This window comes from Pavona decussata, unplaced genomic scaffold (genome assembly GCF_977016875.1).
Source record: "Pavona decussata unplaced genomic scaffold, jaPavDecu1.1 SCAFFOLD_175, whole genome shotgun sequence".
NCBI lineage: Eukaryota > Metazoa > Cnidaria > Anthozoa > Scleractinia > Agariciidae > Pavona > Pavona decussata.
This window is the reverse complement of record NW_028145586.1, coordinates 4692447-4713504: the sequence shown is the minus strand read 5'-3', so window position 1 is coordinate 4713504 and position 21058 is coordinate 4692447. Positions and strand designations below refer to the sequence as shown.

General features: G+C 37.9%; 1 protein-coding gene and 2 pseudogenes across 2 annotated transcripts; 1 reads left to right on the top strand and 2 right to left on the bottom strand.

Annotated features, from left to right (window-relative positions):
• Positions 1-602: 602 nt before the first annotated feature.
• On the bottom strand, positions 603-2076 carry LOC146463794 (uncharacterized; annotated as a pseudogene). Its single transcript, XR_014856860.1, has 2 exons — positions 1691-2076; positions 603-1582 (listed from the first exon to the last, which is right to left on the bottom strand). The product of XR_014856860.1 is annotated as an uncharacterized LOC146463794 (transcript).
• Positions 2077-2104: 28 nt separating this feature from the next.
• On the bottom strand, positions 2105-12761 carry LOC146463793 (uncharacterized). The gene is made up of 5 exons (XM_085084033.1): positions 12706-12761; positions 9262-9434; positions 8055-8291; positions 4485-4605; positions 2105-2180 (listed from the first exon to the last, which is right to left on the bottom strand). The coding sequence occupies exons 1-5, from the start codon at positions 12759-12761 to the stop codon at positions 2105-2107; spliced, it is 663 nt and encodes a 220-aa protein (XP_084940159.1).
• Positions 12762-13003: 242 nt separating this feature from the next.
• LOC146463792 (uncharacterized) lies at positions 13004-14891 on the top strand (annotated as a pseudogene).
• Positions 14892-21058: the final 6167 nt, after the last annotated feature.

Below are 21058 nucleotides of genomic sequence, written 5' to 3'. Positions count from 1 at the left end.
AAGATAAATTTCAACTGGTTCAATTGAGCGTTGCTGGCAGGATTCATTTGGCACATCGATAACAGCAAGCAATGATGAGGACTGAATTAATAGCAACTGATAATATTGATTATGTTGATTGCATTGATTTTTTTATTGAATTCGCCTGGATCAAATAGGCACTGGTATGCTCATGACACAAGGCACAAATATGCTCAATTTAGGGTTTATTAACATTTACAATGGCCTTACACAATTTAGTGTCCTTAAACTTTCAATGAAAATCATTTTTGGTCTTGGTACAAACTCAGCAAGTTGCTAGAGAAGTTGCATAGCACAATGTTTCTCAATCTTTGTGAAGTGACATCAGTTTTTCCATGTACCTTCATATAGTCAAAATACTAACACCACATGCAGTAAAATTCAGTTCTACTTTCTTCAACTTTTCAGGGAGTTTTTCTCTTTTACTGTCCGGTGCAACTCATTTTACAACTTTTTAACAACAGCACCACCACCACCAGAAAAAAAAAAATAGCGCATTTTCACTATGGCGTCATTTCACTACAACTACCAGAATCCTAATGGTTTTTATTCTCTCAAGCTAATTAGAGCTTTTGTTCTTTGCTGTCCACTGGGATTACAAATTTTGAATTTGAAAAGGAAAATGAAGTGAATTCTGGTAGTTGTAGTAAAATGACGCCATCATGAAAATGGCCTATTGGCAACTTATTAAAGAAAAAGAAAAGAAAACCATGACAAACTTTGGCAAAAAATTTGTGGCTCGAAAATGTACTTTTGATGAAAAGTAATCTTTCGTCATGCCATCATCTTCATGAACAGTCCATGCACACTTTTATATGCTATTATTGGAATTGTGCTGGTCGTTGGGGTCATCTCTTTCCCACCGACCTATTTTTACAATATTAATTCTCGCAGCAAATCTGAACTCGGATATGGGTGGATACCAAATTCTACGTAAATTACAAAGTTCCAATGAAACAACTTCACAATGATGAAGTGCCCTCTTCAACTTTGGAATTTTTTTAACTCTGCAGTATCCAATGATGAACCACTGGCCGTCGGAAAGTACCTCAAATTTAAGTGCATTGCAATCAGAAATGTTGTCAGGTTCGTGTTCCACTCTCAATTGCACTTTCTGTTTTCTGACCTGGAAGTCGTAACATTTCTTCAGTCCATCCTGGTAACGCTTTTCCCAATCAGATCCCACCACTGGAAAACATTCCACCGATTGCGGAACTTCCTCCTCTTTGTATTGTTCGTCTTCCTCATCATAACTTTCAGGGTTACTTTCGCTGTCACTAACACAAGCCAACAAATCTCCCAACGGGTCGACTCCTCCACTTTCGTCTGGTTGGTCTTCACGACGGTGAAAACCTACCAAACAAAGTCGATGTTCGAAATCAAAACAATTACACGTGCTCGATGCATCGGGGTCCACTGGTGGGAGAGTCTCCAAAATAGCTTCATTACTTGTGATGCGTTTGGGACGGACGACTGCTGCTGCTGGAGCTGGAATAATGTCAAATTCCCACAGAAGCACACATTCATAGAAGGGGCCATCTTGTTCTCTTGGATCTGTGAACTGCACATATACGAAAGTCACAATTTCATCGTTCCACTCGTGATATTTTTGTGAAACGCAGATACGAAGAACAAAATATCAAGGAAATGACAGCTTTCTTATGCTTACCTTTAAGTCACAGCTACTGCGCACTGGAATTAACACTGGCTTGTTTACGTTAGCAAACATTTCTTCCACGCGACGACGACCATTTGACAATGGTATAAGGGATATCCTTCTTTCTTCCATTTTGTCCACGAAACTGACATGAACTTGGCGACAAATAAGACCAACACAGCCCAATCCGACGGGAAAAACTGGAAAGTCTTCTTTTGAAACACAGTAGACGTAAACAAGCGATAATTCCGCAGCACATTTGCAGTTTTCGCTCTCACCGTCACAAATGACGCCATGTTGATGTTTGTTGAGCGAGCATCCGAACAGAATGATGACGTCACGAAAATTTCGATATATTAGTTTTAAACGCAATGCATCATGGGAAAGCATGCATCCCTCCTCTGAGACCAAGAAGAAAAGTAATACTTACAGCCCCCACAGCTGGGTATTAATATCAAAAACTCCTTTAGGAAGTTCCTTCAGCTGGTTGTTAGTGAAGTTCCTATCAACAGATAATCATACCCTAATGGTAACTATTATGTGAGATATATCTAATATTTTGTGTATTGAATACTATAACTTATCGAAGGTTATCAGAAAAAAATTATTTATAAGGAAACAATTAAAATGACGTGACCTGGACATTTCGCACCTTCAAGAAACAGAAATTGCTAACCTTCACTCCAACCCAGGGTTATATTTGGGATCGCAGAATTAGTGTCATTGATTTGGCCTTTGGGTCAGTTCTTTGAGTTAGGGTTAGTTTTGGGTTAGATTCGGGTTTGGGCGTCGACTAGTAACGTGACAAGCCTTCTCATCACACTGCAACACTTTAGAGTAACTAGGCATACGGTGGTATGTTTGTTACTGGCGAAAAAGAGTTTGCCCTGAAAGGTTAATTTCAAAACTGACCACCCCCCTGACTTGCACTGTGGGCTTTGTTTTGAAATAGAGCTCTTGAAGGCTTGTACCAACTACTCAGTCTCAAACTAAGTCCTTATTATGAAAGAAATGTGATGGTATATTTCCAGCCTGGTGAATGAATGAGAATGATGATTATTCTAGAAAGTGACGCAGGCATACTCGGAAAAAAGAGATCCGAGTGCTCCTATCAGGAGTCGAAACTAAGACCTTCCGATTACTAGTTCGGATGCTCTACCACTGAGCTACAGGAGACTCGTGGGAGCTAAGGCCATTAAACTAGGTTCATGGGACAAACATCCTGCATACTGCTAGGATTTGAATGTCGAACGTGTGGTATATAAAAGAAAGTCTTTCTTTGCTTAGACTAACACAAAACTTTCTAGTGTCACTAATACTAGCAGCTTACACCAGTTTTCGGAGTCTACGATATCGAAATGTGAACTACAATGGAAAACCCTTTGCATACCAACAACGCATACATGCGTAGAAACACCGTTCTTGCTTCTATGAATTGCTTCTTGTGTAACTTAGGCTACAACGTCATGATAATGTGTGAATGGCACCAGCTGATGTATATTGCCATCATCAAACCCAGCCAGCTGACTGTCACTTGCATCACGTGACAATTTAGCCTGAGCCCACAGTTTCTTAAGATCGCAATCATGTGGGAGAGCCTAATTTGTCCGCTAGTATAAAGGACTGGTCGCATTGGCAAGAATTCCCTCTTGCTTTCACCATCACAGCGAGTGTATCTCCTGGCGAAAACAATTTTCCCGCCCTCCGCTCCCCTATCGCCATCTTTCGGATTATCATTTATGCTTTGTACTTTCGCCTACCAGCTGCGGGGCGCCTTTTCGCCCCACCTTTGCTGAAAATGATATTTTAATCACCATTGGCATTGTAAACAATTCACTTTTATTTGAGTTTCAATTAAAACCGCCACAGTATTTATGTGGCCAAGAAATGCCAAATCTAGACTTGTTCATTTGTTGTACATCATATCATCTTCATCAAACTAGTGCGTCCCCGCACAGAGCTCCCGAATTCCCTTCAGTACATTGTATCGGCATAAAAGGATATGTTCATCCCTTTTCTTGAAAAATAAAAGGTTGCCAAAAATATTTCTAAGGAATATCCTGCCGATAAGGGAAATATTTTCTTTTGATCGTAATTTCTCTGTAATTTTGGTAACGTGGCTATTCTGCATCTGATCTAACCAAAAATCTTCCAATTGCTTCTGTAAGTAAAAAAAAGGAGAAATTCAATTTTTTTTTTTTCGTTTTGAAGCATACCCCCAGTAAACTGACAACCTCAGGGAGCGACAGCTCAAGACGACCTAGCAAAATTATGCATGTCTTTCTATTTAGTGCGAAAAAGTAGAGACACATAATTATAAAAAAAAGAAAGGGATGGAAAAGGAGAAAATAACAAAGATTTGAATAACATAAGAATAAGGTAAGGCCCAGGGGCCAACGCGGTACGGACCATATCCATTACGATATAGACATGAAGTAGGGTGCCAAAGATAGATATTTTTAACAAAATATAAACTTTTTTTTGTTCCGGAGGTGAGCGGTAAATGTAATCGGCTTAAATGGCTGGTCATGTATTTATTAATTTTTAATTTGTGGGAATGTTATAAGTAGTAATAGTCATGAAAAAAAATTAATGTGGTCTGCACTCTGTAATCATAAACTCCGTAATTACCGGCCTACTAATCCGTGAAAAAGTGGACTTTTTTGAAACAGTTTTATGGAATATCATTCTTAGCCAATGGGCGCAGAGATAGAAACGTATACGGTTTGAACATATCCCTTATTCGTTTTTGCTTTTCACCATGATTGTGCGCTCTTTGTTTTATTACTAGAAAGATGGTGCTTACAGCACGTTAGCATCGGCCGGCAATGATCCTGGGACTGACGTTAGTTGCTTCTCTGCACACGAGACCTCTATCAAGGTACGATCGTGCCGCCAGGGAAAACAAACCCAAGGCTTGGGGCATGCTGACGAAAGAGAGAAAGTACTTAAAAACTAAATGAAGATTATTCGACAAATATTCTTATTTGTTCTTTCATGTGGCTATCAAACAAGTAAACACACACGCAAGGTGTTTGTTTTGTTGTTGCTGTTGTTGTTGTTGGTATTATTAAAAATTCTGACTGTTGGCGATATTTAACAAATGATAAATTTTCCAACGGAAAGTAAAACATTTAAAAGACCCTAAAAGGTGCAGGAAAATTGTATATATTTTTTTAATTTTCCTATAAGCGGGTTTGTCAACGTTTTATGAACTTTGAATTATTTATTTTCATCCACTGGTTTAATGGCGGAGATAAGTCAAAAAAGGAACGAGTTTATTATTTTTCCCTACCAAATACTTAGTCGATAAAGGAAAACCTAATGTACATGGCGATATTGGTACAACCTCGTTCCCAGGGTTCTCTCTCTTCCTTAACCGAGAAAGGACCCTGGTTGCGGCTGGTCACGTAGTACTTGACAAAATTATCTGTCGTTAGGGGGGTGTAGTAAAGTATACAGTTGTCACTTTGTCAAAAAGGCCTGAGAAGCCAGCTGCGAAGTTTGTGACAACAACCGGTTTTAAAACCAAGCATTTTTACACCCATCACGCACTTGAGACCTGGAAGATGTTCCAGGTAGAGTGTTTTTAATCGATAAGAATTTTCTTAAAAACTGTCATTTTGGGACTGCAGAGCGAGGCCGACAGACGATGGCAGACGCTTGAATCAAAACCCAAACATGCAAGACGATTAGAGAGGAAGTATCGCTGGCTGGCTAGCTAGCTAGAAATGTAGTGAAGTGAGAAAGAAGATCGTTTTAGTATTCCTGAATGAAACACCAGGAATCTTTTGGCACTAGAATGTAAGCAGGCGAGGTATTGGACTAAATTATGATTGTTCAAAAATACCGACGGACTGAATTGAGACAAGCCGCACGTGAATATAATTGAAAGCTAATTCTTATGTTATTTTATTGCCTACGTTCCTAACTTTAAGTAGTAATTAAGTGTAAGAAATTGAGCTCAGCCGATTTTTTTTATTGTCATCGTAAAGCAATTTCCTTTGTCATAGGAAATCGGTGACCAAATGCGTATTCATTATTGCGCTTTACGAATTAAATTAACAAGATCAATGTATTTTGGTGATAGATTGTAATGCTGTTACTAAGAATAATGTGTGAACTAAATTTCATTTTACAGAGCAAAAGACGTACCTATTCCCACTGTTAAGTTTGACTAAGTGGTATTTCTGCTGGACTTCCTGAAAACAGTTCTACTGTGGATAAATACTCCGATTCATGATGTGAAAATAGTTATCAACCTCTGATTCTTTGACCATTTGAAATTCAACAAATTTTTGAGTTCTTAATATACGAATATTCCAGACCACATGAAGCTGCGCCAAATCTCTCGCCTTTCTCTTGCTTTCGCGTCCGCTTGAAAATCTCTGTTAGGCTCTTGCCAACAAGACAGTAGATCGAGGGTACCCCTTCTGGGAAGTGGTTTGTCGTGTGCAGTCACGTGACCAGCCCAAACCAGGACCCTTTCTTGAAGGGAAAAGAGAGGCCCTTGGGAACGAGGTAGATACTGGTAAACAAATATTTTGGTGAACTCTTCTCAAAATCATGCTTTCGAGTTCCAGAGACCTTTTTATGTTGAGACATTTGTGAAAATTTCAAAATGTGGTGAAAGTGCAGTTTTCTGGTCAACTAAAAGAGTTCAAAATAAGGTGAGGGAACGAAGCACCGACAAACTTCATTTGAAGTCAAACTTTTCGAACACTCCGAACAACTATTCTTGTTTATTGTCCACTTCTAAACACTTCCAAATATATTAATTTTGTGATTCTGGCAGGCATCCTGTTAAAACCACCTTTGAAGAGCGCTCAAAATACCGCCGAAATACAGGTAATATTAAAAGAGGCACTCTTCACCTAATTTTAGTGTCATTATGAAAAGCCACAAAACATATGTGTTTTAATGGAATCGTTAAAACAAGAAGTGTTCAGAAACTACTATTAATTATACTTAGCTGTGGATAGCTAGGATTGCAAGTTGAAAAACTTGGCCAACTTTCTCAAGTTCTTCCTGTGTATTTTGGACGAGGTACTAAAAACTAATTATATGCTGTTCTTCCTACGAGAAAAACCTCAATATTTTCTTTCCGGTGTTGTAACAGCAATTTCATTTTACAAACCAAATTCAGATATTTGAGCAGTTTTGACCAAAACACAGTACAATCGCCATGACAGTGGCCCTTTAACGGCCAAAAAATATATAGTTATTTTAAAAACATTTACGATGCCAAGTGTCGAGCTTGGACTCACAACGCTTCCTTCTGAGAAAATCGGAGAATTTATGTAATTTGTATTTAATCAAATAATTTCTGGAACTTGACTACCGGGACTACAAGCAGGTTTCGGTTGTCTCCGTTATCATTTTTCCTGGTACCCAGCTCCCTCTCTTTCCTACTTTTCCTCAAGTCTCAAGGCTTAAGCCTGGTTTTCACTTGGACATAAGAACACTTGCAACTCAAGCATCTTGCTAAACATCGAGGGGAGCTGGTGTCGAGAATTCTGTCAAGAAATGGTTTTCAGCGCATGCGTCTGTCATTATGCTTATGTAGGAAGCGTTTTCATTTGCTTTTCTTTATGCTTATGCTTATGTCCTAGTGAAAACCAGCCTTTACTTTGCCCAAATTTTTGTGCTTAAAAGTTACTTGAAATCGGCCTACTCTGTTCGAATTCGACTAGAATTAAAGCTTAAATTTAATTAGCGTTATGTATTTGACTATACTTTTGAAAAGGAGTTTTCACATAGATATATTTTCAAAATGATTTGACAAACATCGTTCCATACAATTAAACTCCGAACTTCTAATCATAAAAATCCTAGTAAATAAATTCTAAAACTATTTATCATCCATAAAATCCTCAATCTAAATACTAAAGGTTCTGTTCATCGCGATCAAAACACTTAAAAAAAAAATAAAAATAAAAGTATAATAAAACGCCTAATGTCCATTATTTCAAAAGCTTAAAGAGCCTGGCAATGTTGAGTGAGCTTGTGATAACTGATTTCTGTATCTGCAGAGCTATTGTGTCGCTTTTATCTCCCACTAGCTCTTTAAGTGCCTTCCTGACATCTCTTAAATAACCTCTGAGTACATCCACAATATCATTGAACTGTCTCACTCGATATTCAGGATATCTCTGCTCGAGCTCCCAGCGTAATGGCCCGTACTTTGTTATTATTATTATTATTATTATTATTATTATTATTATTATTATTATTATTATTACTATTATTATTATTATTATTATTATTATTTTTATTATAATTATTATTATTTTTATTATCATTATTAATGGTGCCAACATTTTAAGAGTGGAAGATGCTCAGAACCATTCAAAATGAAACATTTTGGGTTACTCACCGATGAAATTAACATCGAACTTTTTCTCATCACTTCCATACTTGCTAGTGGTTCGGCATGTAAAGTTTCCTTCTTCAGTTACTTGGAAGCTTGCAGTGTTGGAAGTTGTATTTACCAGAGTTGTTGAGTTCCTTATCACCGCTATGTGTATGGGAAGAGACCCTGAAGCTGAGCACAGTAGTGTGAGGCCTGGTACCGCTCGCACAACAGTAGCTGGTAACAACACCTTTGGTGAAACTAAAAAACAAAAACGAAAACAAAATAATACAGGTATAATTTAGCGGCACTCCATAACAGCAAAAATAAAAAATAAAATAAAAAATGAAACAGAGCATTTACAAAAAACGAGATAAAATAAATGAGAATTAATAATAAAGTGTATTATCGTTTATCTCGCGGTGAAGTCACTTGCGATGTAGATCGCCACCTTTCGACTGCTTACTGCTAGTCTTCTTTAGGCGATGAGGTCAAATGATTACGTGGCAACAACTGTATCACGGAGGTTGGCTGTGGTTGGTGTATTTCGATCTTCCACTGAGTCCATTGTTCCGGCAAGAAGTTGTTGCTTCTTCTTTCAAAACAGGGGGGGGGGGGGGGGGGGTGCTGGAGCGGAGTTACGTGAAGCACGGATTCAACGAAATCATTTTTTGTTAGTACAGTTGGTTCACATTTTGAAATTCGGTTCAAGAATAGAATAAAGCGTGCACTTCGAAACCGGTTTACCGACAGAAAACCAGAGTGACTTGGCCAACAGTCTAGACTACGGCGACTTTAGGACTTGACACGCTTCCTACAAGAACCTCTCTTTCTCTTCCCTTCGGGAATCAAGGTAGTCTCTGCTCGCAGGGTGACTCTAAAATAAATCCTCCTTTTTTCTTTAATTGATTTCTATAATTAATTACGACAAGCTTTTAATTATTTCAAATTGACTTATCTCCGTGATTAGCTTGTGCCATCTGCAGGTGGTATCTATTGTATTTGTTACACTACTGTTAGACTAAACGAAAACGACAACAACAACAACTCCGTAGGCGAGTGTTACAGGACTATAGTATACTCATCTATCTGCGCAATTATTGCCTTGTTGTAAACTAACAAATATTCGAAATACATATAAGGTCGGGTGGGTACTGATCTTTACTTATTTACTTTTTAATATTTAATTTGTAATTTTAGGATGATGACATTTTCAGTTATCCGTTTTCACCTGGTGGACCACTGGTAAAAGACAATTGAAATCCTTTCTTTTGAAGAGCATGGTCTGAGAAGAATGTTAGCACAGCCTTGCCCCCTGTCACAGAAATCTTCTCTCCAGTCCTCTCACCACAATACACACCAAGTGATTGTTTCTTCTCATTAGTGATCTTCAAATAGCTCCATCTACAAAGAAAAATAGTCAGCCTTATAGGATATGCAAACAGAATTGTTGTATAAAGAGGTAGCGATAGTGAAATGGTGTCACAGGGGTGATTGTTGCACCCCATAGACAGGTTCGTCTATGGTCCAGAGGACGTTTATAGTATAGCTAGTAAATTCGTGCAATCAAATTCAATTGTGCGCGCGTGCTTAATATTCCCATTGTGCACGCTGATGACGTCAGCAAACAAATGCATTCAAAAATGGGGGAAAACTTCAGCAAAAAGTTTAACTACAGATGGCAACAAGCGAACCAGCTGATGAGGGAGATCTGCCTCCTTTTTCTTTGGGATTGGAGTTTTTGACTTCCAAAAAAAAAAAAAAAAAAAAAAGGAAAAAAAAAGAACAAACCGGGCCCGTGTCATCGTGTTTCCCAAAAGTATTAATTTTCAGACGCCAATTTCGCTTTTCTCAGAGGGAAAACACACCGTTTCGAAACGATAAACTAAAAGAAAAACTGCTAAGGGATACTCGACAGTTTCAACAGCGGAAATACCATAATTAACGGCGAAGAAATTGTGCTTCAGGAACAAATTGTCCTTTTATCTAGCCGAGAGCAAGCGGACATCTCAGATCACGGACTTTCTTGATAATGTTCGAATACTTGTGGGAATCCAGTTCACAAGAAGTCACAGGTTTGATTGTGAATTTGTACTCATATACTTTTCTAATTGACCGATTCTTCGTATAACTAACAGTTTTTTGGCGAAATTTTAAAAAGCCGTGCTCCCCACGCTTCGATAAATTCACTTTATGAATGGACTTGCAGTTCCTTCAAATTGCTTGCGCGTTTATCGTCTCGGATTAAGAATTGTACGCCTTTGCATCTTTAAACAAAGACTTATCTGAATAAATTTTTTTATTTAGGAAAGCTTCAGTTGTCTATTTTCTTTCTGTTTTCATCGAAAGAACGTGACAACTGTGAAAATCTTGCGTAAACAAACACGTCCTCGTGAGCGGAAACTGAATTCTCCCTTTGCAACGCGAGCGTCAAATTTTGAAGTTTTTTTTTTTTTTGGAAAGTTTTTAAATGGCAACCAGTGTATTTTACTCGATAATTAGAAACGTCAACTATTTTAGACCAAAGGGGTGTTGCTTTTTTTACCCGGTAAGTTGTCTTTTTACCACTTTGCACATTGGGTGAATGCTTGGTAAACCTCTGGTCAATCTAGAATCAACGTGTTAAACTACCGTGTTGAAAATGTTATAAAACAATTGGTTCATGAGTCAGCTGTGCGTTCATCGAGATATGAAGCACTTTGGAAGTTTGGAGAACACTCAAGAAGCTCAAGAGCACCTTTCGAGCTCTCCAAACTTCCCGCGTGCTTCATATCTCGATGAAACACGCTGACTCATTAATCAGTTGTTAAATTGTAGTGAGGAAGCAATATAAACTAGCGATAAAGAAGGTAGTTTTAAATATTAGAATATAGTTTCCTAAATCATTTTATCAAGAAAATTAACGATAGTAATTTAAAAACAGCATCACGTTTCGACGACTTCATATCGTCATTGTCAAATGAGTAAAATGGAAATAACGGAAAGGCATATTTATAGGTATTGAAAATGAGAAAATAAATTAGCATGAAAGCATTCAGGTAAAGAGTTTCGCGCGAATGGAATCCGCTTGCGTGTTCAGTTTCGGTCTTTTGCTCTTGATTCACAGCATTTCATAGACCAAACATTCAAATTTGTCAAGGCATTTCTTTATGACTTTAAAGTTCTTAATTAAGTTGTAAGGTGTTCAACCATGCGCGTTCCTGAGATCTTTTCCGATCACAGAATGTTTATGTTCCTCAACGCGTTGATGGAGGTGGCCCCAAGTCATTAAATCACATGTGAATTCATATACTACACTCTGCTAGTTGATCAGGGGAGGCTTTTCTTCTGTGACTCTAAGATGATCAGCGATCTTCTTGCTCGTGAACACCGGTTGTAGTTGTTGATTAATTTTCGTCCCGAGGTCGCCAAGTTGCCTGCGAACCACGTTTTAGAAAATACCTTATCACAAAGATTGCCTCATTATTTCATTCATTATATGTTTAACAAACTACGATTTAGTTGAAATTCAAATTGAAACATAAACATATGTTTCAGTTAAGGTTTGTGTCTTTTAAAGTTTCGGTCCTTGATGAACGACAATTCGCTTAACTCCTGGTAATGACATTAAGATCTCAAACATTTTATACACCTACCACTATTGGTCAAAAATATTGAGCAATTCAGTTTGAGTTTCAGTTTATTGTTTTTGCCATAAGTTGTACAAATGCAAAAAAGCTAACGGCGAGGAAGCCGAAGGGAAGCCACCGGGCTTATAAGGAATGGGCTTCCTCAGTTAAGTAATAAGAACAAAGTGTTTTCATAGTTACACACGGGACCAAACTCAATGGCAGAGCTACAGCAAATCTTAAAATATATTACATAGTCATATTAATCATAGTTAGGCTTTAAAAAAAATGAAAGTGAAAAGCAGAGATAAATAAATTAATAAATATATAAATGAATATTTATGATGAGAGGAATGCTTTCAGCTTACTACAAAAGGAGGCGGTACTTGTTGCATTTCGAATTTCAAGAGAGTTAAAAAAAATTAGGACCTTGGAAACAAATGGAGAACTTTCTTATATTAGTCCTGCATTGTGGTAAATGTGAAGTGCCATAGGAATGCACTTGGCGTGTCACCAAAACATGTTATTGAAGCTATAGGGAAGTAAGCCAGATTTATATTGATACATAAATTTGAAGTTTGTAGATACCCTTAAGATTGATTCGGGTATCAGAGGTAAATAAGCTGTATAGCTAATATCACGGTAACAGCTGTGTACACATACATACGTACATACATACATACATACATACATACATACATACATACATACATACATACATACATACATACATACATACATACATACATACATACATACATACATACATACATACATACATACATACATACATACATACATACATACATACATACATGCATGCATGCATGCATGCATGCATGCATACATACATACATACACACACATACAAATAATACATACATACACACATACGTAAATACATACATACATACATACATACATACATACATACATACATACATACATACATACATACATACATACATACGATACAGTAGCTTCAGTTCCAATGACATGCCTATATTAATTGACAAATGCAGCAGTACAGCAGTGCTTCTCACGTAAAAAGCTGTGCATTTACTTACCTACAAGTCGGGTGATACACCAGGTTAAAGTCGTCAAAGTTAATTACCAGCGCCATGCCCTCTGGAATTGGAACCGAATAACTGCAATTCATATTCTTCGGGTAGTTGTTTGGATATCCAGGGCTTGAAAGTGAATTGTTTACCACTGAACCACATTCTATTCCAAGCAAAAGTAGTTCAATAAACACCTTACTTACGACTTGGACACGATGAAACAAATAGTGAGATAATAAGTGAAAGAAAATTCTATGATATTGAAACATCGTCTACCTGTCAGAAGCAATAGGTGAATCAATGGGGACCTTTAGCACCGACGCCGAGAACGTGGACGAGGTCTTGTTTAACCGAGTGGGTCCTGGAACGAGACGGTCGTTCACGGCGGGAAACATAAACATTTAGCAGACCGCGCCGGCTACGGCTACGAGGACGAGTCTCTTCCAGTTGAAGTCGACAGAGAAAATGTCCTTTAAGGAATTTCGTGAGCTGCTCATACTTCTCTACGCCGACAACATTGTTTCAGATGAAGAATATTTATTGCTTTACGATACTTTCAGTTCAAAAAATCTAGACTTCCCTCATGAAAACTACGAACGATTCGATCTGGATTCTATGAACTCCGCCGAATGCAAAGAATAGTTTCGTGTCGAGAAGCAAGACCTCCCTCGCCTTGTTGCAGCACTTCAACTACCACTGGTGTTTAAATGCGAGCAGAGGAGTATTTGCGATGACATAGAAGGCTTATGTATGCTTCTCAAACGAGTTGCTTATCCATGCCGACTCAGTGATATGATTCCGCGATTTGGCCGACCAGTTTCTGTCATAAGTTTGATCACAAATGATGCCATGGACTATATCTTTGAAGTTCACGGCCACCTTCTAACTCAATGGAATCAAGATCTCCTGAATCCTGGGGCTTTACAACGTTATGCAGATGCCATATCAGGAAAAGGCGCCCCCCTCGACAATTGTTTTGGTTTCGTCGATGGGACAGTGCGACCAATTTCAAGACCTGGTGAACATCAGAGAAGTGTTTATAATGGACATAAAAGGGTCCATGCCCTGAAATTCCAATCCCTGTCCCTACCAAATGGACTCATCGGAAACTTATATGGACCGGTTGGTGAGTTTTTAATTTGATTTTCTTTTTAATAGTAATAAAAATGAACTTCATTAAACACAAATCGATAACAAGATGTTACAAATTACTTAACAAGTTATACAAACTTCCCAAACAATTTCTATTCTCACCTCCTTTTTTTTCTTCGTTTTTGAGGGGCTTAAACACGACGCTGGGATGTTGGCAGATTCTGGACTATTGCGTGACCTTCAACAGTATGCCTTTTCTCCAGCGATCAACCCATGTGTATATATGGAGATTAGGCGTACCCTCTCCGTGTGCATCTTCAAACCCCGTTTCGTCAAGTCCCACTTGCACCCATGATGCAAGATTACAACGAAGCCATGAGCGCGTCAAGAATTTCAGTGGAATGGCTTTTCGGTGATGCCATTAATTCTTTTAAATTTCTTGACTTTAAAAAGAATTTGAAGATCGGCCTAAGCAGTGTCGGCAAAATGTATGCTGTGTGCGCACTACTTCGTAATGCCATAACATGCCTTTATGGTAATAGCACCAGCGATTACTTTGGTATTGAGCCCTCCACTCTGGAGCAATACTTTCAATAAAGTAAAATAGCTGAATTTATTTTGATGACACAGCTTTATTTTTCTGGAAAAACAACAAATGTAATGGGGCATAAAATGTAGAATTTAGGGAAGGGGACATAACACATTGCAGGAACAAATGAGAAATCCCATAGCCTACCCTCTTCTACAAAGACTGGTCCTTTAACCCTTATTAGCCTATGCTTTTTTTATACTGAGGGTGGGCAGAAAGTACCTCACCCCCTCTTAAAAAAAAAAAAAAATCTTGGGAGAAGGGAAGGGACATTTAGGGGCAGATCATGATCCCCAGGGGGGAATGGATTGGGTGGCTAACCCCCCCCCCCCCCCCCCCTTTGACTAACCAGAAAAATGAAAATAAACACATTAAAATAGAAAATAAGGACAATGACACTGAGTAAGGTGTAAAAATTGTTGATATTTTAAGCTAAAATAACAAAGCTAACATATTTGCTAACATCCAACATGCTCCCCTTAAAAAACTTGGGGCTAAAATAAAAATAATAATAAACAATATTTTGTAAACAGACACCCCCAAGACAAGGACTTCTCTGCAAAGCATAAGATCGTGCTCTTCTGACCATTTCATGGCATAATTTCTGAAAATAAATACAAATTTTCATTAAGTAACGAATTATTTTTACAATCAGTGTTCATATGATTTAAGCTGTATTGCAAGTAAAATTAATTTAATCTTAAGGCCTGAAGTATATAAACTAAGTTTTCAGCGCTGTAATTTATAAATAAAGTTTTGTTAATTTTTTTCCTCCGGCTAAAATTAAAACAGGGCAAAACGTGTTACACGTTTTGGCAATCTTTGAATATAAAAATTGCCCTCTACGACAATTTAGGGGCTTTTTTCAGTATCAATAACAACTTAGTGAGCCATTAAACGATTCAGAATGACCTTAAATCGATCCGTAACCGCAAATTTAAACGGACAAATTGAAATTTTCAAAGGCATAATGAAATGTAGATGAAAGCAGGCGACGTATATGTCAAAAAACACCTATAAGGTTTATGTACGAACCCTGTACTCTTTGTATCATCATCCGCAATCACAGTTGTGAAGCTCAAAGCTCTTCCTGCAGGTGAAAAGAAAGTAAAAAATCAAGATTATTTCTTCACGGTCCGATCAAATAACTCACGGTATCTATCTTGTCCACTAACCGACACTTTAGATTGAAAAAATCCCCAAAATAAGTCAGCAAAAGTTAGTAAAAATATAAAACATACCTTCGTTCAACACTGTACGCCAAATGGCGGCAAACGGCGTCCTGAACGAGGTGTGGACGACGAGTTCTGCACGATTGAGCATGCGTAGTAGCATCAAAGTTCATTTTCTCAACTTCCGGTCGGTGACGTTCGCGTCCTGGGTGTCGGTGCTAAAGGTCCGTAATGTTATTTGTCACACGACGAAACTCAGAATTTACCATCTGTTTTTATTCATCAAGAAGCCCACTGGACGCTTTCGACTTCACTGATCCCAAATTATGCAGGACGTATCACTGCACGAAAAAACGCCTTTGCGCACATCAAATGTGTGGTCAAAGACTGTCAAAGGCCGTCTTTGATTACCTTTGATTCGAATCACAGGTGACAAAGGCCGCATTTGATTCACGGTGGAGTCAAATTTGTTTCGAATCAAAGATATGATATATTTGATCCACCTTTGATGCGCGTCATAGGTGGAGTCAAAGTTGTTTGATTTCAATTTGACGTGCGTCAAAGGTAGGGTCAAAGTTGTTAATACATTTGAACTCACTTTTGATTCGAGTCAAAGGTATATGCAAAGGCGTCACATATTTGATGCGCATCAAAGGTGTTGTCAAAAATGTTATTATATTTGACCTCATCTTTGATACGGATCAAAAAAAGAGCAAATCCAATTTTTCGTGCAGTGTATGTCATTTGTGGAGCATATGACTGTAACGATCATGTGTTGGTGACTACTTTTGTTACTGCGCATACGTTCTGCGCATTTCGAGATAATCAAGTTTCCTATGGGTGATGCATACTAATACAAGGATATTTTTGCTTGGTTTAAACCTTTGCGGAAAAAGCAGACCTTAGCAAGTGCTCTTGGTATCCAAAAAGAAAATTGGGGGTTACCGTGCATTTTTCAGTGATAATAAAGCTTCAATTTGAAAAAAAAAAAAATGCCATATAGTGCTTTTTATTTTACAGAGCCCTTGCTGAGATCTTCTTTTTCCGCATAGCCATAAACCACGCAAAAGTACCTCTGTATTAGTAGGCACTGTCCTTAACTAATTGCAGTTGACATGCTGAAAACATTCCACTGACTATATTTACAAAGGATCACGCACAAGAAATCGGGAGCAAATAGTCCAGTCATGGCTTCTGTAAATATCCGATTAATATCTCACCTAAGTGGCATTACAGTGTTATGAAAGATTAAGTGACTTACATTGTTATTTTTGAAATGAAACTGGAATGGTTATCATTTTTTGTTGGGATGGTTTGACGGAACTCCCTTAACGGTAAGTTTCTATTGATGGCCCAAGTGACTTAATTTCCGTCTTTGTTTGCCGTTTTTCCCACTTACGGTTCATCGTTGGATCCTTTGTGGACAATTAAATGTATAAAACGTCACCACTGACACCCAATTTTGAAACAGGGGAGGGAGGGGAGAGAAGTGAAGGCAATGTAAAATGTGGTAACCTTCGCAAGCCAGAATTGACGTTGTTAAGGACGTGTTGCTCATCTTCCCTACAATAGTTATCACGGAAAAGATTCTGATCAGCGTGTCTAGGTAGTTGCAGAATTCATATTTCCTAGATCCCTGGTAGATTTTCGTTGTACCAGTCCATGAACAGCATGGAATAGATATTTTATGCTTTGAAGATATGGATTGTAACTCAAGGACGTGTACATGTACAGACAAATTGCCAGCAGAAAGAGAAACAATATGAACTCACCTTGGCTGGCAATGATGCCGTTCTCACTCCAAAACAGCACAAAAAGTAAGACAAGCATTTCCATGCTGGAAAGGTGATTTTTTGCCCTCACCGTTGCACCAATTATAAGCCTTTACTTCCTACGGGCAGAGAGGATAATGAAAAACTGTCATTGTAGCTCAGTTAAATGTTTAAATAAATAAGCAAACCATTTGAAAATAATGTCCTAAATTAGTACTGTCTTATCTTGTGTCTAATTCACCTGAGTAATTTTCCAGTAAGTTATATTAAGTAACTTTAGTTGCACCGTTTTACAAGATGCCTGGAGTTTTTATTATTATTATTATTATTATTATTATTATTATTAAGCAGTAATACATTTATAAAGAAGTAAATTACACTACTAGAACTACACGGCTTACAATACTTTGCTAAGAATACTTGACTTTCAATGAACTTTGTATACAGCTAACATCTGTTATCAAAAGCTATCTACTACTTACAAAATTATTTAGAGATTTTTTTCCTATTCATTTATTTGTTTATTTTTTCCTTTCCCTTTTCTTGTGTTATACAATTCTTTTCTTTAGCAAAAAAAAGAAACAAACGAATAAAACACAACTAAAAACGTGAGGACGGACAAAAGTACACATATCCTAGTAGTCTTATAGCATAGGGGCCCACGTTTCCATAAATTGCTTTAAGTTGTTATTTTTCGCAGCAATTGTTTGCAGAATAGTTAGTTTGTTTTTCAGACGTAAAAGAAAACCTTCAAAGTTTAAGTTGCCATTGCATACACTTGTAGTGAAAATGTGGTATTTAGCAATAATGAGAGAGTAGTTGAGGACAAGCCAGGTTTTTGATTTTTTATGCCAGCTATAAAGGATCACGCCCTCGGATAAAGTTATTTTTTCTTGAAAGCTTTCTCGCCACCAGAGTCTAAACTTATTCCAAAAGGTCGAGGACACATGACATGTAAACAGCATGTGGCCTAACCCTTTCACCGCTAAAGGCGACTAATCTCGCCGTTTTAGAGGCTACCACTTTCAACATTGGCCACGTTCTCAAATCCAGAAATCTGGTTATTATGGTCTACTAATAGTGTTAGTTAGTAAGTGTTTTAGGCTTTAAGAGCAAATAAACTGAGTTTATCTTCCGTTTGCCGTTCCATATCAACATTTATTTTCAAGCAAAACCAAAAATGCCCGTTTTCTGCGGCATCGAGGAAAGCTGAAAAACACACATCTTTGCTTCCAATTTTGTAATTCAAAATCTCATTTTAAAAACCAAAATTCCTTCATGACAGCGAACCTTAATCTCATGACTAAGCATTTATCTCCAATTTTGCCTCTCACGCGTACAGCTGTTCGAACATCAGCCATTTGATTCGAGCCACTTTTCAAAGCCCGTGATTTCCCCTTTGCCGTCCGAGTTGCATTCTGGGTGATTTCGATACAACGACGAAATGGAGGTCCCGCCATCTTAATTCAGTAGTATTTTTGTAAGTGTCGAGCCACCCGGTCCTACTGGCAAAATATCGCACACATCGTTTTCTTTGCAAGTCAAATCTCGCCCAAATTGCCTTGGTAGGTCCGAGAATCCACCCACAGAACGGCCAGAGAGCCAACTTCACTCGTGAGCCACCATGACTCGATACGAACACTTTTGGCGTCCCAGTCGCTATGAAATCATCTCTCACCTCTGGATTCTTTCAGAGGATTGCCTCTACTCTCCATTCCAGCTTTATGATGCCAGCCTGGGAGCTTCTGCAGTGGAAAATGGCCCGAAAGTACACTTATAAACCGACAACTTACCGATTAGAATGTGTTTGTGCTCGCGAGCAAGACAACAACGGTTCAAATAGGTGACGTCACAAAAAAAACTTGAGTCCTTGTTATTGCAGGGGAGCGAAAATTTCAAAGGAGATCTTCTTATAGGACAGCCAAATCCGTTTTGCTAATCGACATCGAGATAATTGTCCAGAGAGTCCAAGAAATTTGGCAGTGAAACGGTTAAAGACTGGCATTCGGAATTGCATAGGGGGCATATGTCAGTGTCTTTTATCCCAGCACGGAACAAGTTGGATTGCGTAGGTAAAATGTTATGCGTAATTTTAAATTGAAAGAAAATTAATTTTGGTTCTTTCAAAATTTGAAATGGAAGCATATAGACATTTCGGATGGTGCCGTAATTTAAAATCCTTCTCTCAGCCGTTGGTATTGAGTAGCTATTACTTAGTATAATCGAATAAGCTGTTTTTGTTGATGGAAGTCGGGCGAACAGTTCTTCCTCATATGGGGCTCCTCTCTGGGCATCCGTATTTTGGATGCTTTTTCTTCCTTCTTGCTTCTTAGAGTTGGCGAAATAAGCGATTTTGATTTCTAAAGACTTGCCATCATAGCACGTGTTAATGACATTGCCTTTTCTCAGCTTCAGATTCCACAATTTCACAAGTATGAAAGCTACGGCGACGAGCTTTGGAGGATAAATAATACGTCCAAAGATCTTTTCTTTGAGGTCCGCAACGAGAAGTTATGACGTCATGTGACGTTGTCATGAGATCATGATTGTCAAATGGAGGCCATCTTGGATCCGCCATATTTGATTGCTGGATTTCCCCAAAACTTTAGGAAAGCGCCGATATTGAACGAAAAGTAATCAAAACCAATAAAGGAACACTAATATGGGCTAAAAAAATAAAAGTTACTGTAAGTAGAAAGAAAAGTAATTTTCCATTTCTGAAAATACGCTTGTCAAAAATTGGTTGTCACGACAACATCAAAGTCAATGAACAGTAACCAATGGCACGAAATTCTTCTCAGATAAATTTCCGAAAGAGTCCTGAAATGTCAGGCCGTTTGCTTAAATATTGAAAAAGTTAGTCAGGTTCAAAGTCCCGCGGAGATTCAGGAACCGCTAGGTCTAGACAGGGTTAAAAAACTATTAATTATACCAACGTAAAAGCTTGGAACCTGCAACTATAACGAAACCCCTACATAAAATACTTAAGGCAGTTAAATTGAGTCCATAGATGGAAAAAGACACTTTTGGAAGCCTGTATAGGTTACTAAACACAGAGAGACCACTGTATGGGTTAACATGAAAATTAATGAGGAAATCATTATGTTGAAATGCAAATGTTTTCAATGTGTTGGTCAAAATACCATAATGCAGACAATCGTCTTCCTGTAGTAAACCAAAAGCTCACTGCTAAAATGGAACTTTTGTTTACGCCGCCACATATTAAAATAAAATAATAATAACAATAACAGATAGCAATTATCATCAGAGCTGCTGGAGACCTTAATTTAACTTTAAAAACAATAATCTAATACATTAATTATTACGGCTCAACGAGCTGAAGGCGAGTCTTCAAGATTAGGTAGCAATTTTATAACATAAATATAGTTAGGAGAGTCACCAATCTCAAATTTCTGGCGGAAAATAAAGGTACTGTGTGTTGCTATTAACAACAGGCTACTGGAGAAAAAGAAAATGTTTGATCATGCAAGCTTGATCCGCTTGTATTTTAAAATAAATTTATAATTGCTTTTGTTAATTCATTGCCTATTTTCTTGTAGTAGAATTTGAGGGTAATTTGTATTTTCACTTTTTTTTACATCTCAATTTTGAAGCTTTCTCACGAGACTTTCATGGATACCTATCCTGATATCTAAGAGCCGGCGAGATGAGAGTTTTGTTGTTAATGTGTACTTTGGAAACGTTTAGAGTTTTAATTAAGGGACAAATGCATT

What these genes read in the sequence shown, in the direction of transcription:
- LOC146463793 (XM_085084033.1), bottom strand. Translation starts at nt 12,761, where the DNA reads ATGGCGCTGGTAATTAACTTTGACGACTTTAACCTGGTGTATCACCCG. An exon ending in TTTTACCAGTGGTCCACCAG is followed by an intron (nt 8,292 to 9,261) that starts GTGAAAACGGAT and finishes TTTGTTTTTTAG; the next exon opens with TTTCACCAAAGGTGTTGTTA. An exon ending in CCGGCCGATGCTAACGTGCT is followed by an intron (nt 2,181 to 4,484) that starts GTAAGCACCATC and finishes ATCTGTTGATAG; the next exon opens with GAACTTCACTAACAACCAGC.